General features: G+C 38.9%; 1 protein-coding gene across 9 annotated transcripts in view; it reads left to right on the top strand.

The window, feature by feature from the left end:
- PKN2 (protein kinase N2) overlaps window positions 1-13,073 on the top strand; it is a 143,449-nt gene that overhangs the window by 61,044 nt on the left and 69,332 nt on the right. For 5 of the 9 annotated variants that reach the window (XR_004989461.2, XM_036446880.2, XM_036446874.2 and 2 more), the window contains one exon: window positions 7,491-7,660. The exons of 1 other annotated variant lie outside the window; for it this stretch is intronic. Coding sequence is in view for 7 of the 8 variants with exons in the window: in XM_036446880.2 (XP_036302773.1) it covers window positions 7,491-7,660 (170 nt within the window). In the remaining variant the exon portion in view is untranslated. Of the gene's footprint in view, window positions 1-6,540; window positions 6,633-7,490; window positions 7,661-13,073 lie in introns of all 9 variants that reach the window. 3 more of the 9 variants (XM_036446881.2, XM_036446875.2, XM_036446883.2) reach the window with 2 other exon arrangements.

Raw genomic sequence — 13,073 nt, 5'->3', positions numbered from 1 at the left:
ATAATTTTGTTGCTTGTTTTCTGTGAAGAAGCCTTAAAGTTTGATATAGATTGAGGTTATTTTGCTTTAAGTGTCTTCCAAATAATCATTGCTGAGACCAATGTTTAGGGCTTCTTCCCTCAATTTGCTTCCAGGAATGATTGTATCAGATCTTATTTTTATGTCTTTGATTGATCCTGAGTTACTGAGGTCTATCGAATACCAGAGTTAAGTTGGGCAAGCTCCTCCCATGTCCTTTGTTCTGTGGTACTAAATACTTCAGATCACATAAAGGCAGTTTTATCCAGGGATGGATATTCATTGTTTAAAAAGTGGGGCAAAAAAGGGGAACATTTTATGCTGTCATGATGGTATCACCTAAAATTTTAGTTATTTAGTTTGAAATATTTTCTCATTTTCATATATCTTTGTTATTCTATAAGGTACTTAAAAACATGTTTCTGGGTCATTAAACAAATGAAGATTTTTATAGTTTTATTTATTGATTGCTTGATTAATTATATTGTGATCCCTTGAAATTTCCTGAGATTTATCTTATGGTCATATGTAATGATTATTTAACTGTTCTGTTTGTGTTTTTAAAAATAATATATATTCTTCACTGGTTGGTTATTATTCTTTATGCTAGAGGTTCAGTGCATGAAAATTCATGCACTAGAGCAGGGGTCCCTCAGCCCGGCCCTCCCCTCTCATAGTCTGAGAGCTCTCAGGTTCAGGAGGTTTCCCGGCGATCAGGGAAAGGTGATGCCCCATCACATGTCTGCTGTTGCCACTACTGGCAGCGCAAGCCTTGGTAGGCCCTGGTTACCTGAGCCTCGGGCTGGCCCTAGGCAGCTGGGGGCCTGAGAAGCCTGGGGGACTCTGGAGGCAGGCACAGAGTGGCTGAGGGGACTGGGTGCTGCCATCTTGTGGCTAAGAGCGCAGCCATCTTTGAGGACAGGGAGTCAATTAGCATATTCCCTCCTTATTGGCTGTGGGTGCCGCATTCTTTGAGGGCGGGGCAGTCAATTAGCATATTCCCTCTTTATTAGATAAGATGTTTATATGTTAAGCATTTAATTTTTATCTACTTGTTCTATTATGAAAAACATTGAATTAATGTTTAGTGGAATTGGAGTTGCTATATTCTCTTGATGTTGTCAATTTTTGCTTTATTTTGTCTCCATGTTACTGGCCACAAAATCAATTCAAAATTGATATATCTTTCTGGTGAATTGAATCTTTTATCTTTTTTGTGCCTCAAAGTATCTTTCGTCTGTTATTAATGTAGTTTGAGGGTTGGGCTTATTGATTATATGATTGAATCTTTCACCTTATAAAATGATATTTTTATCTCTAGTAATTTTTGTGCCTCAAAGTACCGTATTTTTCGGACCATAAGATGCTCCAGACCATAACACGCACCAGTTTTTAGAGAAGGGAAATGAAGAAAAAAAGATTCTGAAACAAATAGTGTCCTAAAATATTTTATGTGCATTAAAACGCAACATCACAGTCATAAACACATGTAATCAACCCTGTAAAGTAAACAGCAGCATTTAGAACCATTTTAGAGCCGGGCAAGCACACAGAGACCACACAGAGCCGGGCAAGTAAAAACACTTTTTTTTTAAAGTATATGTGTAGGCTATATTTGGACCATAAGACGCAGGGACTTTTCCCCCTCACTTCTGGGGGGGAAAAAGTGCGTCTTATGGTCCGAAAAATACGGTATCTTTCATCTGTTATTATTATAATATAGTTTGGGGGTTGGGCCTATTAATTACATAAAATACCTTTTTAAAATTATTTTACTTTCAGCTTTTCTGTATCACTGTGTTTTAGACATGACTCTTGTAAGTAGCATATAATTGGATTTGATTTTTTTTTTATTTGTTTTTACAAAGTGTATGGTTATTTTTTATCTGGATTGTTTAGTCAACTGTCCTGTCTAATAAAAGGGTAATATGCAAATTAACCATCACTCCATCAAAAGATGGTGGTGCCAATAGCCACAAGATAGCACTCTCAGTCCTCTAAGCTCCACCAGAGTCCCCCAATACCTGGGGGGCAGCTGCTGAGAGCAGGCAGTATAAGCAGTCAGGTCCTCTGGGGGACAAAGGGCCAGCCCGCAGCTTCTGCAGCCGAGTGCAGGCCAGGAGAGGAAACAGCAGGCCCATCTCCCATGGAATTGGCATGGCTCTCTCCAGGCTCCCGTAGGCTCTGGCTGTTCACTTCCACCTCCCATGGAAGCAGCATGGCTCCCGGCGGTGTGCTGCAGTTCCCGCCAGCTCCCACGGAAGTGTGGGGCAACCAGGCCTGCAGGGAAAGGCAGTTGGGGTGGACCCAGGCCTGCAGGGGAGAGCAGTTGGGGGGAGTATGCCTGCAGGAGAGGGCAGTTAGGGGTGACCAGACTTGCAGGGGAGGGCAGTTAGGGGCAAATCGGCTGGCAGGGGAGTAATTAACAATCAATCAGGCTGGCATGAGAGTGGCTAGGGGATGATCAGCCTGGCAGGCAGAAGTGGTTAGGGGCAATCAGGAAGGCAGGCAGGCGAGCAGTTGGGAGCCAGCAGCCCTGGATTGTGTGAGGGATGTCTGACTGCCTGTTCAGGCCCGATCATACCGGGATCAGACCTAACCGGGCAGTTGGACGTCCTTGGAGGAGACCCAGGTTGGAGAGAGTGCAGGCTGGGCTGAGGGACACCCAACCGCCCCAGTGCATGAATTTCATGCATCGGGCCTCTAGTTGTATAATATTTAGAAGTTAAAAGTATGAATGATTATTATGCTATACCCTCCCTTTTCATCTCACCCAAAAGTTGCTTTGGTAATTATAGCAGTAGATGGAAATTTATCATTGGTCTTAATCATGAGGTATAGTTTTAAGTGGCATAATATGCACTTAAGAGTCAATTTAGCCCTAGCCAGTTTGGCTCAGTGGATAAAACATCAACCTGCAGATCAGCGGGTCCCAGGTTCAATTCCTGTCAAGGGCTCGTACTTCGGCTGCAGGCTCCTCTCCAGCTTAGGCGCTGGTCCAGAAGGTAATCAATTGATGTGTTTCTTTCACATTGATGTTTCCCTCTGCCGCCCTATATCTTCTAGTTTCCCTAAAAATCAATGGAAAATATCCTTGGATGAGGATTAACAACAACAATAATAAAAAAAAATAGAGAGTCAATTTAACATTTGCTCTTGTAATTTAAAGGCAGTTCTTGGAGTGGAAAAATAATTTCATCTTATAGAATTCTTTTAAGTTTCTTATTTTGAATGAAGAGGACATTAATTGGGAGTTCCGGTTACCCCTGTTTGGAAATATTTCATTATTTAAAAAGTATTAAATATTGCTGGCAACCATATGTTTTGTATGTTGTAACTTAACATATCTATAAGAAAGAACACTGGAGAGAAGAAAAGTAGGAAGTTAAATGGGAAAATGGGTGAAATCTGACGAAAACAGCAAAGTTGTTCTCTAATTTCTAAATGAGTGAAAAGTGGGCTTTATAACACAAGATAGAGCAAAGGTTAAATTTCTGCCTCAGCACACATACTTTTGTCACCTTTGCAAATTACTTAACCTCTCTGAGCTTCTGGGCGTGTTTTCTTTTATTTGTAGAATGAGGTTATGTTACAAACCTTTGTGAGCTCCTTTGAAGATTAAATGAGCAGAAATACAGCTACTTAACTGAGCCCTGACATATAATTTTATTGAGCCCTAAACATTGATTTAAGACTGTACCAGCTTTATCTTTACAATAGCCCCCAATTGTGGCTGAAAAAATGACAACACAGAAATGTTAAATGTATGATGAAGACCATACCAATAAATAGCAGCTACAGGATTTTAACCAAGACATTTTAACCTTAAGAACCATTACCATTAATTGTATTTCTTATGTTCTTGTAATTCTTAGGACATACTTTTTCATGAAAAGTGATAGATATTTTAATACCATTACAAGTTCTATTAGAATCACTACTATTTAATGTCTTAGTACAAACTGCTTTAATGTGTAAGAATTTCTTATTTAATAGATTGTAAATGCTTTGTAAATGCTTCCAGAGTCAAGGAATTTTATTAATAGTAAAGCAAACTATCTCATTGTTAGATAACTCAAAATGTAAAGGATTTCTCTTTATCTTCTGATAAAAGTTTTGTCCTCGCTGATTTTACCCATTGGGTCTAATTGTCTGCCCTGTGGAGAAATAGTAAATGGACAGCTACTTTTATAGACTAATGTTTAAATGATAAGGCAACAATTTCTCTTTATCATCCTATGCTAAATACCATTATCTATCCAACAACACATATCCATATTGTTTTTGATTGAGGGCCTTCTACGCTGAATGCATTCCAGTTCTTTTTTAAAATGTGCTTATTGCGTTACCAGGTATGGCTCAGTGGATGCAGTGTTGGCCTGCAGACTGAAGTGTCCTTGGTTCAATTCTGGTCAAGGGCACATGCCCAGTTTGTGGGCTCGATCCCCAGTGTGGGGTGTGCAGGAGGCAGCCTAACATTGATTCTCTCTCATCATTGATGTTTCTATTTCTCTCCCTCTCCCTTCCTCTCTGAAATTAATAAAAAAATATATATTTTGAAATGCGCTTATTGTTTGGCCTGCGTGGCTCAGCTTTTGATAATCCCTCTCTAAACCAGGAGGTGACAGTTCAATTCCCCGTCAGGGCACATGCCAGGGCTACAGGCTCCATTCCCAGTGGGGGGAGAGCAGGAGGGTTCAGGTCAATGACGTACTTTCATCATTAATGGTTCTCTCCACCACCCATCTCTGAAATCAATAACAGTATGTTTAGGGAAAAGAAGTGCTTATTATAAATTATATACTAGATTTTGTGTGGTTTTGATTTCTGTAACATTTATGTTTTTTAAAAAGGTAAGAAAACCTGTTCACAAGTCTGAGTACATTTAACTGTTTAGTCATTGCTATGATGTACAATTTGTGGACTCAACAGAGACATGCTTACACTACCTACAGTGACTACTAACTAATGTTTATTGAATATTTACTGTGCACTATGCCCTTTTGTAAGCTCTTTACATATAACTTAATTAATCACAGTAATCCTATGAGATTGATGCTTTTTTACTATTTAACAGATGAGGAAAATGAGGCACAGTGTTGTTTGTTAAGTAACTTACCCCATGTTACATGGTTTGTACTGAAATTGAGCATCAATTAAGATTCAAACCTAGGCATTCTTAACAACTATAGCAAATATATGTCTAATTCGGGCTGTATTAACAAAATACCATAGACTGGGTGGGTTAAAAAAACATAAATTTGTTTCTAAAAGTTCTGGAGGTCGGGTCCTTCTAGATCAAAATTCTAGCATGATCAGAATTCTGGTGCAAATCCTCTTCCTGCTTAGTATATGAAGTCTTCTCACTGTATCCTGACATGTCAGAGAGAGACCACCCTCAATACCTAATTCCCAAAAGACTCACCTCCAAATTATCATCACATTTCAGCTCCAACATGTGACTTTTGGGGGAATACAAAAATTCTATCCATAACAATATGTTACATAGTTCCTTTGTGAGCCTTTCTGAAATCTTATATATCAGTTTTCTGTAAGAATTGTCATGTAGAAAATCAACCTTTGAAGTGACTCATTTGTAATTTGGAAAATTCAGTTACAATAGAAACATTTCTTGTTTAATTTCCACTAGTACCGTATTTTTCGGACCATAAGACGCACTTTTTTCCCCCCAGAAGTGGGGGGAAAAAGTCTCTGCGTCTTTTGGTCCAAATATAGCCTACACATATACTTTAAAAAAAAAGTGTTTTTACTTGCCCGGCTCTGTGTGGTCTCTGTGTGCTTGCCCGGCTCTAAAATGGTTCTAAATGCTGCTGTTTATTTTACAGGGTTGATTACATGTGTTTTTGACTGTGATGTTGGGTTTTAATGCACATAAAATATTTTAGGACACTATTTGTTTCAGAATCTTTTTTTCTTCATTTCCCTTCTCTAAAAACTGGTGCGTCTTATGGTCTGGAGCGTCTTATGGTCCGAAAAATACGGTAATTGTGACTTTGCTTGTTTCCTGACATGTAAATGTGAATTAATACTTATTTTAAGTACTAATATGCATATATACACATACATATAGTTGTATGTGTATAATTATACTGTCATATCTGTAAGTTTGCGCACATAATACACAGTCTAGTATAATTGTTTAGAAGGTTTTTAAGTACCAAAAGCAGTGAGGCACAGCAATTACTAAGATTGACTTAGTAGATGTTTAACCTCTTTTTGTCTTGGATTTCTTTTCTGTAATATGGGTATAATGTGCCTTTTAGGGTTGTTTGTGAGGATTAATGGGTCTATAATGCAGTTAGATCGGGATTTAATAACTTGTAAATTAGTATATTAATGATGAAATAGTACTATATTACACCTATATCTAGCATAGCACCTATATATTTTAAGTTAATAAACAAATTACGTTTAAATAGTTCGATCTAGTAAATTTTTTAAAACAGTATAAAATACACTGTTATTCATTAAAATCAGTAAGTCACATCATCTTTTATTCAGAGGAGAGAAAGAAACCTTGAAGAACAAAGGATAAGTAACTTGAAGATTATGCAATTTTCCAGTAATTACCAAGTTACTTGTAACTAAACCAGGTCTGGTACCCTGGTCTTTAGTCTTCTAGCTCCCCCTCAGCCCCCCCTTTCCCCCCCCTCTCTTCTTTTTAATAAACAAGGGACTAGTGGGGATAAAACACAAGATATGTTCATTGTGAAGAATTTTAGTGACATGGTAAAACTATTAGAAATGTTTCAGCAATAATGGTTTACCCAGAATAATTAGTGTTCTACTTAAATTGTGTGTGTGTGTGTGTGTGTGTGTGTGTGTGTGTGTGTGTTTTAAGTAGAACCACAGTATTCTTTATGAGAAGCCATGACCTTGAATTTTTTGGTCTTCCTATACCCTGCTACTATTAATGTGATACCAATCAATTATCCTTGAAAATTTTTCCATTCTATTGAACATCCTCATAGTAGAAAACAAAATGTGAAGACTTTTTATGTGTATATTACTAATTAATGCTAGCATTATATTTGAAGTACCTTAATTCTATTTACAAAGAATTACTTCAGTGGAATTTGTATAATGTTTTAATAATCATTATTCTCAAACTAGGTAGTGAGTAGGTAATTTAGTTTAATTGTTGAATAGACTCGTTAAATTGTCTTAATTTAAAAATAATAGTGTTAGAAAAACTTTGGGCAGTGACCTAATTCAACTTTAGTTTCAACAAAATCACATCTACAGTATCCTGGCAAATGGTCCTACAACTCTACTTAAATATTTTCTTGGCTTGAATTTTTATATTATCTGGAAGCATAAGAAAATTTCATTTAGGTAACTTCAAACTCATCTTAAACCCCGTAATTCTTTATTGCTTGAAAATGTTAACTTCCCATTTTAAGCAGTAATTAGTCCTAATAAGTAACTTTAACATACTTTTTAATTTTCAGATTGCCCAAGGACTCCAGACACTCCCAGTAGTGACCCTCGTTGTTCTACTAGCAATAACAGATTGATGGCCTTAAAAAAACAATTGGATATAGAGCTTAAAGTAAAACAAGGTGCAGAGAACATGATACAGATGTATTCAAATGGATCTTCAAAGGTAGGTACAATTAATATAAGTGTATCCAGTCAATTCAGATTCTGTAAGTGTGAATTCACCTACCCAATAAAATTTATCTAAAACCTGACAAGAGTACTTATAACACTTCCACAGTCATTTGTGGACATATACAGAGGGAAAATAAATTTGAATTATTTGATGTACATGTTCCCAGGTAAGGTTGAATAAGGTGATGCTCCACCTTCTCATGTAATCACTTATATTATAAATCAGAAAATTTCAACTGGTGTGCCTCAAGAATTTTTAAAACGTGAATACCTGACTATTTAGTCACAGACACTGTCCTCTTTTTCCTTTGGTTGTCAGATTTAAAAATGACAACAGTCACCACAACATTTGTTTGGTGTGACCGAGTCAAAAATATCCTTTTATTTTTTATCAGATCCTCAATAAATATATTTTAGTGTGCTACAGAATTTTAGTAATTAGTTTGCGTGTGTCATGAGATGAATAGGGTGAAAATTGCTGATATGACAAGTATATTGCAAAACAAGTTGGAAACAAATGGTTTTTAAAATAACTTATTTCTACCTAAACCAATCAAAAAATACTTTTAGCTGTATGGGTAAAGGGTACATAGTAACTCTCCATATTGCAACTTTTCTGGAACTCAAATTATTCTAAAACAAAAAGGTTATTTTAAAACTAGAGGCCCAATGCACGAAATTCATGCAAGGGGCTTGGCCCTCAAAGCCGCGGTGGCTGGCCTTGGCCCTTGCAGTTCCAGCTTCGCCCAGAAGGTCATCCAGAAGGACATCTGGCTGTCCAGTCAAATTAGCATATTATGCTTTTACTAGAGGCCCGGTGCATGAAATTCATGCACAGGGGCGGGGGGTGGGGTGGGGATGGTCCCTCAGCCCAGCTTGCACCCTCTCCAATCTGGGACCCCTCAAGGGATGCCTAGGCCCTATCCCACAGGAAGTCGGACATCCCTTTTACAATCCAGGACTGCTGGCTCTCAGCTCTCACCTGCCTGCCTTCCTGATTGTCCCTAATCACTTCTGTCTGCCAGCCTGATCACCCCCTAACCACTCCCATGCCAGCCAGATTGATGCCTAACTGTTTCCTTGCCATCCTGTTTGCCCCAACTTCCCTCCTCTGCTGCCTGGTCACCCCTAACTTCCCTCCCCTGCAAGGTTGATCCCCTCCAACTGCCCTCCCTTGCAGGCCTGGTCCCTCCCAATTGCCCTCACCTGCTGGCCATCATGTAGTGGCCATCTTGTGTCCACTTGGGGCAGGATCTTTGACCACATAGGGGCAGCTATCTTGATCTTGTGTGTTGGAGTGATGGTCAATCTGCATATTACTCTTTTATTAGATAGGATAGAGGCCTGGTGCTTGGGTGAGGGCCGACTGGTTTGCCCTGAAGGGTGTCCCGGATCAGGGTGGGGGTTCCCTTGGGGCATGGGGCAGCCTGAGGGAGGGGTCTGTGGTAGTTTGCAGGCCAGCCACGCTCCCTGGCAACCCAAGTGGAGGCCCTGGTATCTGGAATTTATTTACCTTCTACAATGGAAACTTTGTAGCCTGGAGCAGAGCCAAGCCTCCTTCTCCATTCATGGCTGCCACCATTTCTATAATTAAAACTTTATATCCTTAAGTGGAGGCCTGGACCTGCCAGAGAGTGTGGAAAGCTTGGCTTCCTCTGTTGCCAGGGAAACCCAAGCCTCCCTTCTGGTAACCATCTTGATTGGGTTCATTTGCATACTTGCTCTGATTGGCTGGTGGGCGTGGCCTATGGGTATAGAAGAGTGATGGTTAATTTGCATATTGTCCTTTTATTAAGTAGGATTGTTATGGAAGTTTAGGTTCTAATGAGTTTTCCATCACTACATACAGGTTTTTAGAAAACGACAAATTAAAAGATAGGACATTCTGGCATAAGTGAGTGATTGGACTAGACTTGTGGGTTCTTAGTATTATGGTATGGGCATATAATTCCTAATTGTAGAACTGTGTTGCAGTGTTGTCATTACTGCAAATGTGTCCTTTTTCTGAGGTATGGTGTGGGAAAGAAAATGTTGGAAAACACTGAAATACATTATCATGAAGGTTCTTTCCAATCTCAAGTTCTATAGTTGTGTAATTTCCAAAAAGTCTTTAAAAAAGTCAATTTATTATAAAATCCACCTTTTTACTCTCAACTCTTTACTTCAAAGATACTTGGCTCTGCAAATTACTGTTTCTTTTGTATTTTATTTTATTTTATTTTTATTTACTTATTTATTTATTTATTATATATTTTATTGAATTTTCACAGAGAGGAAGAGAGAGGGATAGAGAGTTAGAAACATCGATGAGAGAGAATCATCGATCAGCTGCCTCCTGCGCACCCCCTACTGGAGATGTGCCCGCAACCAAGGTACATGCTCTTGACCAGAATCGAACCCGCGACCTTTCAGTCCGCAGGCCGACGCTCTATCCACTGAGCCAAACTGGTCCCGGCTCTTTTGTATTTTAATAGATATTTCTTAAGTCATTTTAGAATGGAAGTTTAGGCATTTGTTTGTTTTTTTTTCTTTATTTTGTCTTTAGTTTGGAAGAGTTTGAAATCAGATGGGGGAAATCTTTACTTGGAGCCATGTAACATACCTACCCACCCAAATGAAATTTGGGAGGACAGAAAAGAAAGAAATGTATATATGTTTTAAATAAAATGTTACAATCTTAGTTATGAAAATGAGATTTATACAGTATTTCCAAAGAATTTTAAAATTATTTTTAGAGAAATATATTTGTTTATACTTGATATATTACTTACATAATATGATATTTGGTAGCATGTTATTTCACTCACTTTGAACATTTCTGGAGTCATAGAGTTGGTTTTTCTGTTTTACTTTTACTATTGACCTTTTGTTTTTATCAGTGTTATTTTTATTTTGGACTTCTTTTTAAGGCAATACTGTATTTTTTGAACTGTGAATGCAACGTATTATGTGGAGTGTTCTAAAATAACCTAGCTACCACCCTCTGTAGTAGGTTTTTTAAATTTAGGATTAATGAGTTAGATTGAGAAGTTAATGAATCTTTTGAGGCTATAGGAGAAGTAAGTGTGCATGTTGATAGATGGATGAATGAGAGAGCCATAGAATTCACCATATTCTCAAATTGAGCAGGGTTGTGGACATCTTAAAATCCTATCTAATAAAGAGGGAATATGCTAATTGGCTCTCATGCTGTCACAAAGATAGCGTCACCCACAGCCAATAAGGAGTGAATATGCTAATTGACTGTCACACCCTCAAAGATGGTGGCACCTGCAACCAATAAGGAGGGAAAATGCTAATTGACTGTCATACCCTCAAAGATGGTGGCTCCCATAGCCACAAGATGGCAGCTCCCAGTTTCCTTAGGCCACATGTGTCAAACACAAGGCCCTCGGGCCAAATCCGTCCCACCAGGCCTTGCAATGTGGCCCGCACCACGCTGTCATCACTGCACTCCGCTGCGTTTCCATCACAATGACAGTTTATGACTGTTCAGTAAACCATTCGGCCCGCGATTTAGGCTGGATTTTAGATTTTGGCCCCTTCTCTGATTGAGTTCGACACCCCTACCTTAGGCCCACCCCCAGGTGGGCCCAGCCACTCTGCACACCTGCCTCCAGAGTTCCCCAGTTCCCTCAAACCTCCAGCCGCCCAGGGCCAGCCTGAGGCGCAGGCAAGCCTCGGATGGTGTCTGCTCAGCTGAAGTCCAAGGCACAGGCAAGCCTCAGATGTCGGCTGCCCAGCCACCCAGGACCGTCCAAGGCTCAGATAATCAGGGCTGGGCAAGGCTTGTGCTGCCAACAGTGGCAGCAGCAGAGGTGTGATGGGGCATTGCCTTCCTCTGATTGCCGGGTTGCCTCCTTCCCCTGAGAACTCCTGGACTGTGAGAGGGGGTAGGCCAGGCTGAGAGAACCCCCCACCTCTTCCAGTGTATGAATTTTCATACATCGGGCCTCTAGTACATAAATAACTTATGATAACCATAGGTCCAAAATGAACAGGGTTATGAGCAGCTTGCTAAAGCAAATAGATAATTCTCCAATAGCCTTTGTTTTTAATTAAAGATTAATTTATTTGAGATTGGCTCAAGCTAGGGTCCAGAACATATTAATAGCTTCTGCAATTTCTAAGGTATTGCGTGCTTTAAAAATTCTCTGGCACACTGGTTGAAAATTTGCCAGTTTATAGTATAAGATATTATACAAGAAAGTGAAGTGTCCCATTGTTTATTTGTCAGAAGAAATCGTTAAAGTGTTAGTATAAGATTTAAAGTATGATTTGGAATTTAAGAAGGATTACTTTCTAGGGATAGTGATCTGGGTAAACCTAGTATATTCAGGGTAAGGAACTGTGGAAAACCATGGCTTGTTCTAAGAAATGGGAGTGCTTTCATATGCCTCTAAAAGAGGCTTTCAACTTATTTCTTATCCAACATATCTGAGGATAGGTAGAATACACTTCTAATAATAGTAACAATCATCAACGGTATCAGTCATTTTCAATGAAAGTCTATGCCCTTATGGGAGATCAGATCTAAATCTCCATAAAGGCACATTTTATTTCAGAAAAGTCCTCTAGGTGATTTCAACGGGACTTTTTATTTGTTCTCTTCTGGGAGAGCTTTCAGTAAGTGAGGTATAATGAGAGGTATAGCATAATTGAATGACAAACCAGATTATAAAGTACTTGATACAAAATGAAGCATCTGAGATTCAGTCTTAGGAGATATGTGGAGCTGCTGAAAGACTTTTAGCAATGAAAGCAAAAAATCAGGGTCAAAGCTATTTAGATAGAATAAATATGTAGTGTTTGAATATGAGGAAGAAGCCAGAGTCAATGATTCTTAGATTGGCATATAGACTGACTGGTGAATGGAAATTCATGACCAGGAGCAAATTTAGACTCAGGGATGGTTAATTCAGTTTGGTAATAAATAGACATCTTTAGAATTCTGGTTATTGAATTCTGTAAGATAAAATTCTTACCCCAGTACATGGTATAGCCGGAATTGCTCTTTTGGGAGCTAAGTAAGATATTTTTACACTTCTGTTAAAAACCCTCCAAGGACTTTCTAGCATGCTTAGAACAAAATCCAGAGTCCTTACTGTGACTCTGCAAGTTCATACATGATTTACCCCTCACTGCCTTCTGATCTTTTCTTCTAAAACACTCATTCTCTCTCTTTACCCTCTAGCTATATTAGCTTCTTTGGATATCTTGAACATACCAAGCATGCTCTTACCTCAGAACCTTTGTTTCTGCCTACGTTATCTCTTTTTCCAAGAGATTTTCCAAGAGATTGCTTTTTCTCTCTCTCTTCATTACAATCTCTACTCAGATGCTACCTCTTCAGCAAAACAGCAACCTGTCTCTCCTTATCCCTGTCATTGCATTACCACTACTTGAGGTAATAATTTACA

This window comes from Pipistrellus kuhlii, unplaced genomic scaffold (assembly GCF_014108245.1).
Source record: "Pipistrellus kuhlii isolate mPipKuh1 unplaced genomic scaffold, mPipKuh1.p scaffold_m20_p_2, whole genome shotgun sequence".
NCBI classification, from domain to species: Eukaryota; Metazoa; Chordata; class Mammalia; order Chiroptera; family Vespertilionidae; genus Pipistrellus; species Pipistrellus kuhlii.
This window is presented reverse-complemented; position numbering and strand designations above follow the sequence as displayed.